This window comes from Spinacia oleracea, chromosome 5 (assembly GCF_020520425.1).
Source record: "Spinacia oleracea cultivar Varoflay chromosome 5, BTI_SOV_V1, whole genome shotgun sequence".
NCBI classification, from domain to species: Eukaryota; Viridiplantae; Streptophyta; class Magnoliopsida; order Caryophyllales; family Amaranthaceae; genus Spinacia; species Spinacia oleracea.
The window spans coordinates 80,532,249-80,544,306 of record NC_079491.1 but is presented as its reverse complement, the minus strand read 5'-3'; the positions used below and the strand labels follow the sequence as shown (position 1 = coordinate 80,544,306).

General features: G+C 35.5%; 3 protein-coding genes across 5 annotated transcripts; 1 reads left to right on the top strand and 2 right to left on the bottom strand.

The window, feature by feature from the left end:
- Positions 1 to 719: 719 nt before the first annotated feature.
- LOC110779619 (putative transcription factor bHLH107) lies at positions 720 to 4,586 on the bottom strand. 2 transcript variants are annotated; one of them, XM_021984107.2, is made up of 3 exons: positions 3,956 to 4,586; positions 2,731 to 2,991; positions 720 to 1,530 (listed from the first exon to the last, which is right to left on the bottom strand). In XM_021984107.2, the coding sequence occupies exons 1-3, from the start codon at positions 4,064 to 4,066 to the stop codon at positions 1,045 to 1,047; spliced, it is 858 nt and encodes a 285-aa protein (XP_021839799.2). In that variant the 5' UTR covers positions 4,067 to 4,586; the 3' UTR covers positions 720 to 1,044. The 2 variants fall into 2 exon arrangements, with proteins under 2 accessions (XP_021839799.2, XP_056684340.1); XM_056828362.1 differs by having other exon boundaries at positions 2,731 to 2,925; positions 3,956 to 4,585.
- Positions 4,587 to 4,739: 153 nt separating this feature from the next.
- On the top strand, positions 4,740 to 11,172 carry LOC110779620 (uncharacterized). 2 transcript variants are annotated; one of them, XM_056828361.1, is made up of 6 exons: positions 4,740 to 4,903; positions 8,272 to 8,724; positions 8,829 to 8,955; positions 9,342 to 9,626; positions 9,762 to 9,863; positions 10,501 to 11,172. In XM_056828361.1, the coding sequence occupies exons 2-6, from the start codon at positions 8,300 to 8,302 to the stop codon at positions 10,879 to 10,881; spliced, it is 1,320 nt and encodes a 439-aa protein (XP_056684339.1). In that variant the 5' UTR covers positions 4,740 to 4,903; positions 8,272 to 8,299; the 3' UTR covers positions 10,882 to 11,172. The 2 variants fall into 2 exon arrangements, with proteins under 2 accessions (XP_056684339.1, XP_056684338.1); XM_056828360.1 differs by lacking the exon at positions 4,740 to 4,903 and adding an exon at positions 5,278 to 5,557.
- On the bottom strand, positions 7,258 to 7,930 carry LOC110779618 (monofunctional riboflavin biosynthesis protein RIBA 3, chloroplastic-like). Its single transcript, XM_021984106.2, has 3 exons — positions 7,826 to 7,930; positions 7,380 to 7,705; positions 7,258 to 7,288 (listed from the first exon to the last, which is right to left on the bottom strand). The coding sequence occupies exons 1-3, from the start codon at positions 7,928 to 7,930 to the stop codon at positions 7,258 to 7,260; spliced, it is 462 nt and encodes a 153-aa protein (XP_021839798.2).
- Positions 11,173 to 12,058: the final 886 nt, after the last annotated feature.

Here is a 12,058-nt window from a genome sequence, read left to right as displayed (position 1 = left end):
GGCCCGTTACGAACTCTAGGCTCGTTAGGATTTTCATTAATACGTAACTCTTATTTTCGAATCGTATTAGGAATAGGATGCTCTCGCAATTTCTATCTCATTTAGGATTTATGTTGGAGTGCAACACCTAATTCTGACAGGTTTCTATCTTTTATGAATTGCCACTTTTGACAACTACCCATTACAGCAGTTACTATTTTTAGCAGGTTTCCATAAATAGCAGGTTTCTATAAATAACAGGTTTCGGGTGAAATGAAAAAGGTGATTGAGATTCGTTATTTTATAGGAGATGCGTTGTCAAGTGGAGATTTATGTTTTCATCATCGAACCTTCCCTTTCGGGAATGAGGACAAAAGTAGGAGTCTACAATTAGGCCTTGTTCTTTAGAGTTGAACTGAACTGAAATTAACTGAACTTTACTTAACTTAATAAATAATAAATAATAAATAATAAATAATAAATAATAAATAATAAATAATAAATAATAAATAATAAATAATAAATAATAAATAATAAATAATAAATAATAAATAATAAATAATAAATAATAAATAATAAATAATAAATAATAAATAATAAATAATAAATAATAAATAATAAATAATAAATAATAAATAATATACGTAGCATAATATATAATAAATAATAAATAATAAATAATAAATAATAAATAATAAATAATAAATAATAAATAATAAATAATAAATAATAATATACCGGACATCAATTTATTCTCTTTTTATCTTAAGCCCTCTTGTTTCACATGAACCTGCCGCCAGTAAATTACAGAATTCAGAAAATCTGCTATTTGTTTCCTTATCATATTTGAGTTCTCTATATAGTTACATATTCAAACTAATAAGCACATTTTGCCCTACTTTTTGATGGTAACGGAGCAGACTTCATCCACGTATTTCATGCCTTCCACGAATCCTACATGTTCTACAATTATATTTCAATATGATGGTATTAGGGCGGCATTGGCCGTATATGTCAAGGGTATTAGGGCATAAACATTACTGCATCACTTTTGCATATAGTAAATCACAAGGATGGGGTTGAGGTCGAGGATTCAAAGCAGGAAACCTTTCGTCTCTTGTTTGGGAACATTGTGGTTGCCAAGCTCTCTTCTGATGCAGAAATCTTGTCGAGTACAGAACACAGTGCTCCATGTATACACTTTGAGAATCGCTCTATTTTGTCATCACCACCAATGTCCTCTTTATATCCAGTAACAATAAGAACATTCTTCACCCTGCCCTCCAAGGTGGAAATATCTGCCTTGTTTATGTTGAGTTTAAGGTCATTGATGGTTTGCCTTATATCTGGGATGACTTCGGGCCTGTAATGACAACAAATTGAAACCCTGAATGCCAAAGAGTCATCTGCTATGTCATCGTCATTGTATGGCTCAACTGTAACTTCATCAGCATCTGTTGGTACGAGCAACCCCTTGGAAGCCTCTATCGCTTGCTTCTTTAGCACCCTCACTTGGGTAATTACTTTAGCTAACAGTGTTGCTTTGTCCATCTGAAAAGGTCAAATATTGATGCCAAGGTTAATTTGCATTTCATATTCACATAACATAACATTACAATATTATATTTTTATCATATTAAAAAGTTGAAGAAATAATCATACATACTTGAAGACAGGATTGACCTAATAAGCAACATACAGAATGATCAGCAATTCTTGTATGCAATAGGTGTATTTGAAATCAATTGCAGTATTGCAGTAAGCAACATGATTAAGTACGCTGCAGGTGTATAAATTAATGCCCAAAAAGTTCAATTAGCTAAATTAGTCTAAGCAGCACATTCATTTAATAATAATCTAAACCTCAAGGTGGGACCACAAAGACGTCTGGACACGAAGCCGCCCATTAACAAAAAATCAACTACAGGTACAGCACAGCAAATTGTTTTGCCCTTTGAAATTGAAAGGGTTACAACAATTCATTATTGTAAAAGCAAACTTCATATCTATGGCAGTAACTAGTAAGTAATAATCTGCAACATTATATATTTTTTTCTTGCCAAAAAAAAAAAAGTAATAATCTGCACTCTTAAAGAAACAAAATGGAATCTTCGCGGAAAATAGAAGCAGGTTGTATTCAGAAGGACCATATTTTCAATTAAATAAAAAGAAGTTAAACTCAAAGACGAACAAGATCGAATAATAAAAGAAATCAGATTCTGATCAAAGAGCTTCCTTGCCAACTGAGATCTACGATCTGAATCTGCTTCTATTCACAGGTTCCAGCAAAGGATTAACCTATTGTTTAGAGAACTATGCTGCAGTTTGATGTGTGAATTCCAGCATCATTAATTTTCACCAGTGGTTAATTTCAATCTCTTTCCAATAGCCTGAATGTATTGTCTTAAATGATCTACAAGAATGCACAAACCAGTACTTATTCATAATTTCATTTTAAGAATTCAGGGAACTGAAAAACTTGACAGAGAGATAAATTCATAGCAATAAAGATCACAAATGAAACATATGAAAATTGAAGGAACTATTATATACATATTCAGATACAAAAGGGAAGGTCCATCCCAGTTTTTTCCGGAAATTTTGGTTCCATACACATACAACTCATGGAATTCCACAGGACCATAATTCAAAACATGAACAGCAAGCAAATATATGAAGCTGAAGGGTGTTATAGAAACTTGCACATATGACAAATGAAACAAAACTGCCTACAGAAAACACACTTAGTACCTTATCAGTGCAAGGCAGGAAATCACGGAGGGTAGAAAAGTGACCATTGATTCTCTCTCTTCTTCGCTTCTCAGCCTCACAATGGTTCCTCAAAGCAGCTGAATTCTTCCTCTCTGAACTATCTTTTTTCCCAAATCTTTCTGGTGTCTTTATAATCTCCCCCTTTTTACTCTCTGAAATTGGTGACTCTCTAACCTGTCCCAATGATTTCCAACATAACTCCATATTTTTGGGCATAAACAAGTCCAATTCAGGAAGCTCCTGAATTTGTACTCGCAAACTCGAATCCGTTAATCCAAAAAATGAAAGACAAAGAAAAGGAATAGGAAAGAGGAAGAGGAAGACACAGCACTAACATATATATCTATGAAAGAACTGAGGGTTTAAGATCTTTCTAAGATGAAGCTTTCTGAGTTATATCAACAACAAGACATTGACAAATTCTTCTTAGTGTTGGTTAATTTCTAGTACTCAAAGCAGTTGCATAAGAGTGACAACTCAAGATTCGAGGAATATTCAATAGGTAAAAGATCCTGAATAACGTCTTAGAAGAATAGACGAGATTCTAGAGCTTGCGAAAAATGCTATAAGAGCAGTATTTTAGTATAACTTGTAAAATTTGAATGGTTAAAACTTCAAAGGAACTTTGTTGCTCCCATTACTAACCTATATAATACTGAGATAGGTCCAAGTTGCACATAAAATAAACAAACTAATTATCAGTCCAGATTAAGGGCAAATTAGCGAGGTTGAGTAAACAGATTGAAGAATATACAAACATCACCACTCACCAGTTCACAGTTTCAGACATTATTTTAATTATGGCAATACCACACATAGCCCCATCATTCTGCCTACTATGAACTAGAAATAAATATAAAAAATAAATTAATATTAGCCAAGAACAATAAGAAAAGTCTGCCTTTTAAAGACAATTAAAAATCTTTGGTTAGCTAATTGGTCTCAATAAACTAAAGTTTCAACCGGTAATGAGATACCATTATTGTTTGAAAATTGTTTATTTACAGGGCTCAAACTCGAGATCTATTCAAATCAAGCCAGAGCCCGAGCAACACGCATATGTCTTGAAACGAGAAATTAAGTAAAACTAAGCCGAGCCCTGTGAGAGTTCGACTTTGTGGTCTCATTGACAGTCTTAAGTGCACCCGAAGTCCTAACTACTTCTAGTAATGTGCCAAAATTAAGCTGATAACAATTTCCGTACCTGCCAAGTATAGTATTTTGGTTCAAGCATATATCTACAGTCCTCCTGGTTGAAATGTTGAATGTATCTAATAAAGCTTATATTATGTATTTGGGCTTTTGGGTTAAACATGTAATTAGTTTCTTTAAACACCTAGGGAGGCCCGTGACTATTGTGCATTGGTTTACATTGTATATAACACTGAATGAGATGAAATACAAGGTAAGGAAAATCATAACCCTGAAAAGTTTGTCAAGGCATCATAGCTAGCAGCCAAGCAAACCCTATCATTGCCAGCGTGATGGTCACGACAATAGTACGTGCTTCAAACTTCATGGTTATCCAGATTGGTACGAAGCTATGCGAAGCTGACGTGCTAAAGGTGCGAATGCCCTTGGACGAATTGTTCCAGCTAGGGTAAATGCTATTTTTGGAAGTAATATGGGGAGTAATACCACTGCATTTGATAGTGGAGTTGCATCTGGAAGTGGGGTTGCAGGCCCTCCTTTAGCGTACACTCCAGAGCAAGTAAAGATCGTTCTTAATATGCTTAATACACCACAGTAAGATAAGATGACAGATGGTTCGTCGGCTCTACCTTGGATTATAGACACAGGCGCGTCTTGTCACTTGACTGGTGATATGTCTCGTTTGACAAATATTAAGCCAATTATATTTTCTCCTATCTGCTTACCGGATGGGACACAAGCAATGGCAACCAAGGAAGGACAAGCAGTTCTTTCTAGAGGATTAACTCTTGATAATGTTTTATATGTACCCACACATTACATTGCAATTTAATATCGGTGTCGCAATTAATTGATGATTTCAATTGTTCTGTTCAATTCACTGACTCTCTATGTGCTATACAGGACCAACGTTCGGGGAGCCTGATTGGAGCCGGTGAACGGAAGGATGGACTCTATTATTTTCGGGCGATTCCTACAGTGTGTGCGGTGACTGTTCCTGGTATGTCTACATTTGAGCTTTGACATCGCCGTTTGGGGCACCCATCTGATAGAGTTCTCAAGTTAGTACATGCAGTTAAGAATAGTTCTAGTACTGTTAGCAAGAAATTGAATAAATCATGTGGTATTTCACTACAAAAAATAGGCTATGTAGAAACGGAAATCTAGCGATGGAAATAAATCTCTTTCTAAAAGAGAGACGGAAATGTATTATTCCGTTGCCAAGTAATGTTATCGACGGAAATAAAATATCCGTAGAAAAACTAGAAACAGAAACACTATTTTGGTCTCTAGTTTAGAGACGGAAATATAATTCTGTCTCTGTAACTTATTTTATTTTTAAAAGCAAAATATTTTGAGAAAAGAAAGTCAAAAAAATTTCAATATCGCGCTCAACTTTTCATTTTGCCCGCTGTAACCTAAAAAGTTTGCTCTTCCCTCTTCCCTCTTCCCTCTTCCCTCTTCTTCTTCTTCCCTTCTTCATTCTAGAACTCACTTTACTCAGAAACTTCACCCAAATTCCACCGAGGAACGTTCCCGCCTCTCTCCTCGAACACCCACAATTCTGGTGGGTATTTTCACGCCGCCCCCCTCTCTCCTCTGAGCTTCGTGTTAGGGTTTGGTGCATATCCCTCATTTTTTTTTTGTTCTTAAGGTATGCCTCATTCTTCCTAAGATATTTTTGGATGAAATTCTCTTTTATGCAATCGATTTCTTTATCATATTTACCTGTTGAATTTGTAATTTCACCGATTGATTGATTGTTTTTAGATAAGTGTATCGTTTGATGTATTTTCCTATGCGTTTTGTGGTAGGTAGTTGCGAATTAGCTTAACGATTTTCAACAATTTCTAGTGTAGTTTTGTTTGATTTTGAAGAAAAATTGAAGAAAGAGAGTCAGCTTGGTGTTTGTTCAATTTGCCAGTGAATTTTGAACTATTGTTGATAATGTAATTGTATATTTTGGCTGGTTAGAGTAATTGGTTTTGGAGTAAGCATTGTCTGTGAGATTTCAGTAGCTTTGAGATTCTAAATTTCTAATTAATCAAACGGAAAAACAACAGAGAAATTGAGAAATCCCTGGCTAAGGCATTTGATGCCCATGGAGCTCAAACTTACTTATTTGAGCCTGCAAAGTGTGAGTTGAGTCAGCTTGATTAATGCTCATCTCTGCATCTGAATTTCCTTGCTTTTAGATGTTTTATTTTATTAAATTGTTTGTTGGGAATTAGAATTCTGAATTTCCTGGCCGGTTCCTCTTTGGAACTTGAGATTTTTTCTCTCTGGAAGATTCAGATGCAGAGATGAGATGAGCATTAATCATGCTCAGGCGATCTTCTACTAGTTAAACAGAACATAAATAAGCATAAAGGATTTGTACTAATAACTGTTTTTATTTGTCTAAGCAAGCAAAGAACACTTTTTATTTGTCTAAGCAAGTAGAGAACATTTTATATAACTAGAATTAAGATTGATCAAGAGTACTCTGTGCGTTATGAATGGTATGACAATTTACGGTTTCAGTTGTTGTTAAAGGGAGCATGGATACGGCCATGCCCAGGATAATACAGTGCAGTTTGACAGGTGCTGTAGGATTAGAAACTACCTATATCGGATTAATAGGTGTTGTACGTAGTGATATGGATGTTAGAAATTACACAACAATTATTAAAGTAGGGTCAATACACAGATTTTGCTATGTTCATATGTAGAAACAACGAAATTAATGTTAGAAATTTCCATGCTGGGGTTTTACGAAGTCACTCGAACAAGTGGATCCCAGCAGATTTCTGTAGGTTTTATGAAGTCACTTGAAAGAGTAGGATGTCAACTGATGACTCAATTGATAGTGCCTTTATCTATGTTGTTGAATATTTTGTTGTGGATTATCTATTTTCTTCCAATTTATCAATTTGATTGTTTGGAAATCTAGGAATTTGTATTACCTTGAATAATCATATCCATTTAGAAGCCAGGTTTCATGATAGCTAGGACTCTGCATTACCTTGAACAAACATATCCATTTTATTATACTTATGTTATCATGCTGTGTGAATATCTAAAGGGACTTCCATTTTTCAACTAGATATTGAGTGGGTTGGTTCCCATGGTAGCTACAACTCATAAGTTAGGACGAATTCAACATGACATGCTGGGGCAATTTTTTTTTTTTTTCAGTTTGGGATTACCTTGTATGTTTGGACGATTTTAAACTTGTTTTTGGTTTTAAGTGAATGATCGAGTTTAGTGAAGAATATGTTAAATCATTATTACACCTTTACAAGAGCTATGGGTTCTATTCCATCTAGCTTTGAGTGATAGCAGTAAGCTTCAAATTGTTGAAACCGCTGTTCTTTATACCAATCTTTCCCTCTTTCTTTCATATCTGAAATCAAACACAAACATATGAAGCTAGGATTGATCATAGGACAGAATCAGGCTCGTAATTAATGTGGATATGATTATCTAGATTTTACCTGATTAAATCAGTAATGGAGACAATAGGAATGTTGTGCTCCAAAGAGAGTTTTCTTAAAGTGGTTAAAGAGGCCATTGAGCCATCATCTTGATCAATAATGGCTGAAAGAACTGAAACTGGTCTTAATTCAGCCAACATAACCAAATCAACAGAAGATTCAGTATGTCCTGCTCTCCTTAGAACCCCACCATTTTTATACTTGAGGGGAAAAACATGACCAGGCCTCCTGAAATCTTCAGGCTTAAAGTTCGGAGATGCAAGAGCAGCAGCTGTTTTTGCTCTATCCGAAGCTGATACTCCAGTTGTGATGCCTACTTTAGCATCCTACTTAAGCAAAAACTGTTGGGATTTCCTGGTTTTTTTGTGTGTTTTTTACCAGAAACAGCGCAAAAACTGCTAAAATAACTGATGGGGTTCCATGAAAGAGTGATAATAAGCAACTACATGCATCATAACAATGCTTAGGACCTCATTTCTCGGAGATTTTATGTGCAGAAACATAGATGAATGAAAAGAACAGGAAAAATCGAGGAAGTTTTTGGCTATCATGATCATAATAAGAGGATAATTGTGAACACTCATCAAAACTGAATTTATCAGTTGTAATCGCCCTGCAAATGAAATAAGTCTGGATTGCCGAATTCTGATTTTTGTTGTAATTTTGTCAACTAATTGCTCACACTCACTAGCATTGTAACCCCTTGAAGAATTTAACCACACTAATTGCTCACAGTCACTAGCATTTCAGATCATAGTGTTTTGATTCGGTTTGTTAATATGATTTGTTGCCTTTGTTGCTGCGTGCTAACCTGTTTACTGGCAAGTTTGTGGTATTGTGAATAATTATTAACTTTTTGGCGTGTTACTATGTATCATAATTTAACATGCAGATGTCATATAGACGTAGAGGTGGTTTGAATGGGAGGGGGAGCCATCATCCGACCTCCAGGATACCGTTCTAATGCCCAAACAAGTAGTCACATTATAGGTGAAGAGACTCCACAATTGTCAAATTATGGGCATGAGGCAGAAGCAAACACGCTGAATCAGGTGCTTAATTATAGGTCTAATGCGGCAACAAGCATGCTCCATCGTGTGCCTAATTCTGTGACCCATGTAGCAAGCACCATCCACCACCAGGCAGCATCAAACATGAATATGGCAGCAGCTAACACAGCTCATCAGGTGCCAAACACAGCCAGTCAAGGCCCCCATCAAGTGCCCCAGACAACCCCCCTCCATAGTGCTGATGCAACCCACAATCGTGAAGCAATCACAGTCTTATCTGATGAGACAGGTAACCCTGAAAAGGTTGACTATGTGCTGCACCCTGACGGATTATGGTGAGTTGCTTTTTCGATCACTTTTACTTTGACAAAAACTTCTAAACTAAGTTGACGTAGCAAGTTGTGCAAATGTGATAATTTTAACCTTTTTCATTGAACAGGTTTCCTCATCGTGTTGTGGTTGGCAAGGTTTCTGGGACATCTTATAAGACATATTTTAAGGGACCCTATTGCAATTGGAAGATGACTCCACCGCAAGTTCAACAAAGGTGGTGGAATGCTTTCAAGGTTTGTCTTTTTTTTAGGTTTATGTCTTAGGTGTCCACTTGTGAACGTATTTGTATAGCTGTTTACTATCTCATTTCGAGATAACTTTATGCTGTTACACAACTCAGACAACACAACACAACCGAGAGCATGCATCAAACTAAGAATACTAAATCAGAGATGCGTAAAAACTAGGAACTCAAATAAACATTACCAAGACTAACAGTATAATACATTACCAGGATTGTATATTGTGCCAAATTTTTTACAAACTTTGATATATTGTCCACACCAAATGAACTGTATGAACGTTGGTTATTAAAAATTTTGTAGTAGTGGATAGTTATGTTTGTCATTTAATAAATTAATGCTTCTTCATTGTTTGATCCCTGCATATTCAACTTAAGCATGAGTTCTCATGGGATCCGTCAGTAGCTAAGTTGGTTAAGAAGGGATGGAAATCGAAGGTAAGTAGGCTCCTTAGTGGCATGGTGTCAAAGATGTGCAATCAGCCTGACTACAATGCTGAATGGTGTCCTCCTACCACAAGGGAAGAAATGATTCAAATTAGGGAAGAAGAGGAGAACAAAAAAAAGTCAAATCAATGTTCAAAAAATCGGAATGGAAACGGTGACCAAAAGATTCACCATCGACAAGGATCCATATCTACAGAAGAAGTGAGGCTAAAATTGGTAATGATTTCTTTCCAAGAATCATCGTGCATATTTCTTGGTCAAAGTTGTATTTCTTTCTGGTCATGTTCAATTTCAGTTGTTATTTATGCCTAACATTTTTCTGCTTTGATGTCTTTTGTACAAAATAAATAGGCAAAGAAGTTGGGACGTCCGCCAACTCCATCAGAGGTTTACTTTGAAACCCATGCGGATAGTGGTGGTCGATTTGTTAATGCTAAGGCAGAAGCTGTGTGGGTAAGTATTGTGGAGTACAACTCTCCAAACTACTATATTTATTATCTATTATAACTTCTAAGTTATTTAGTATGAATATACTATTATTTTAGCCATGGTTTATTATATAAGTTGTCAGAACACCCTGGTGATGATTGAGTATTGAGTATTGAATATTGGATTGTTGGATATTGAATTTGTTTGGAAGGTTGGAAATTGAAACAGGTTAAAGTTGACGTAATTACCTAAATGGAATTTTAGGTTGTCCATATTTAGAGGAAATGCTGCCGAAATTTTCAGTCATCATCACCTACTAAAAGAATAGAAATGGTAGCCCTTTATGTTAATCACAAGCTAAGTGCCTTTGTCACAAGCGAGTCAATTGTCATAGGAAGTTCCAATCGTAACATAAATATGAATCCAACAGCCTGAACTATAACATGTTAGATTAATATATTTTTGTTTGTGTCAAGTATACATAGTATAAATAAACAGAAGAGAAATTCTGCATTATGGAGTCACCAGAAACCTAATTACATGACATCATAATACCATACATATATATTTTCCTTGATAAGTAAGTTATGTTTCTTTGTGTTGAAAATATATTAAGTCACCAGACCCCTAATAATGTTCTTTGGTGTATTCTTTTTTGCAGAATGACTATAAAAACAGAAAAGATGCAAATCTACAATGTGAGGTTGAGAATCGAAGAACAGATGATGAGTTGTTCCTTGAGGCTACTGGTGGGTGGAGTGACAAGGGAAGAATATGTGGTTTGGGAGCAGCAACTGACTCTTTCTATGAGAGACCCGAAGATAGGAGGACAAAAAAATCACGATCAGATTATGCAATGGAACAAAAGAAAGAGCTTCTTGAAACCAAGGAGAACCTTGCTCAAACCCAAGAGAATCTTGCTGAAACCCAAACAAAACTTGCTGAAACTCAAAAACAATTGGATGCTCTTCATGAACAAGTGCGACTTATTGTGCAAGCCAACAATCTTTCGGTCACTCCTACTTCTACATCCTCGCCTTGAGCCACACTTATTTGCTAGATGGATGACTTCAAGCGTAATGGATTGAAGATGACTTCAAGCCTCATGTTAGTATATTTTGTAATTAATGGTACAAAATATTAACCTAAGTTAGAGGGGCTGCTTTTGCATAGTGGTATACGCTCCTTCCTTGTTAGCCAATTTCTAAGCTTAGTTAGTTAGATGATCTAGTACTTTTGGGCATACTTGGAAAATTCTATTACAACTGTTATTATTTTGTAAGTCCCTTTTATTTTACTTTTAATATTCAAAATTCAGGTATATTAAAGCTTATGATTCAGGTATATTAAAAGCTTATGATTCTTTAAAATGTATTTATCATTAGAATGAATATTTGTTATTAAAATAATTTGAAACTCAGCGACAGAATACAAAAAATCCGTAGCTGAAATCTGGAAAACAAGATTCTGAAGTTAGGGAGGGAAAATGAAATCCGTAGCTAATACCAGAGACAGAAAAACAAAATCCGTAGCTAAACTCAGAGACGGAAAAGTAAAATCCTTAGCTAAAACCAGGGACGGAAACCAAAAATCCATAGCAAGATTCAGAGAAGGGAATATAAATCCGTAGCTGAAGGCTGCAATGGAAGTTTAATTTCCCTTTCTAAATGCAGCAACGGAATTATATGTTCTGTTTCTAAGTATTTTCAACGGAATTTTGGAACGGATTTTTTTTCTGTTCCTAGTTTATCGACGGTTTTCTTGCCATCGGTCTATATATTCAGTTAGCGACAAGGTTTTTGCCAACGGAGGCTTTCCGTCGATGGATCCGTTGCTAACCTTGTTTAGAGACGGATTTCATGATTTCAGAAACGGAATTTTTCTGTCGCTATATCGATTTTTTTTTGTAGTGATTTGTTCTCAAGCTAAACAACATCGTAATAGTTTTCCTGTCAGTGATAGCAAAGCTAGTAGAATATTTGAACTTATACATTGTGATTTGTGGAGGCGAATTCCATTCCTTCCTCTAGTGGTGCGCATTATTTTTTGACATTGGTGGATGACTTTTCTAGAATAGTTTGGGTGTATTTGTTGCATTCAAAAACAAAAGTCTATAAAGCTTTTCGCTCTTTCTTTTCTATGATTGAATGTCAATTTGAGACTATGTCAAAGTTGTCAGTAGTGATAATGGTACAGAATTCAAATGCATTTTGGATTAT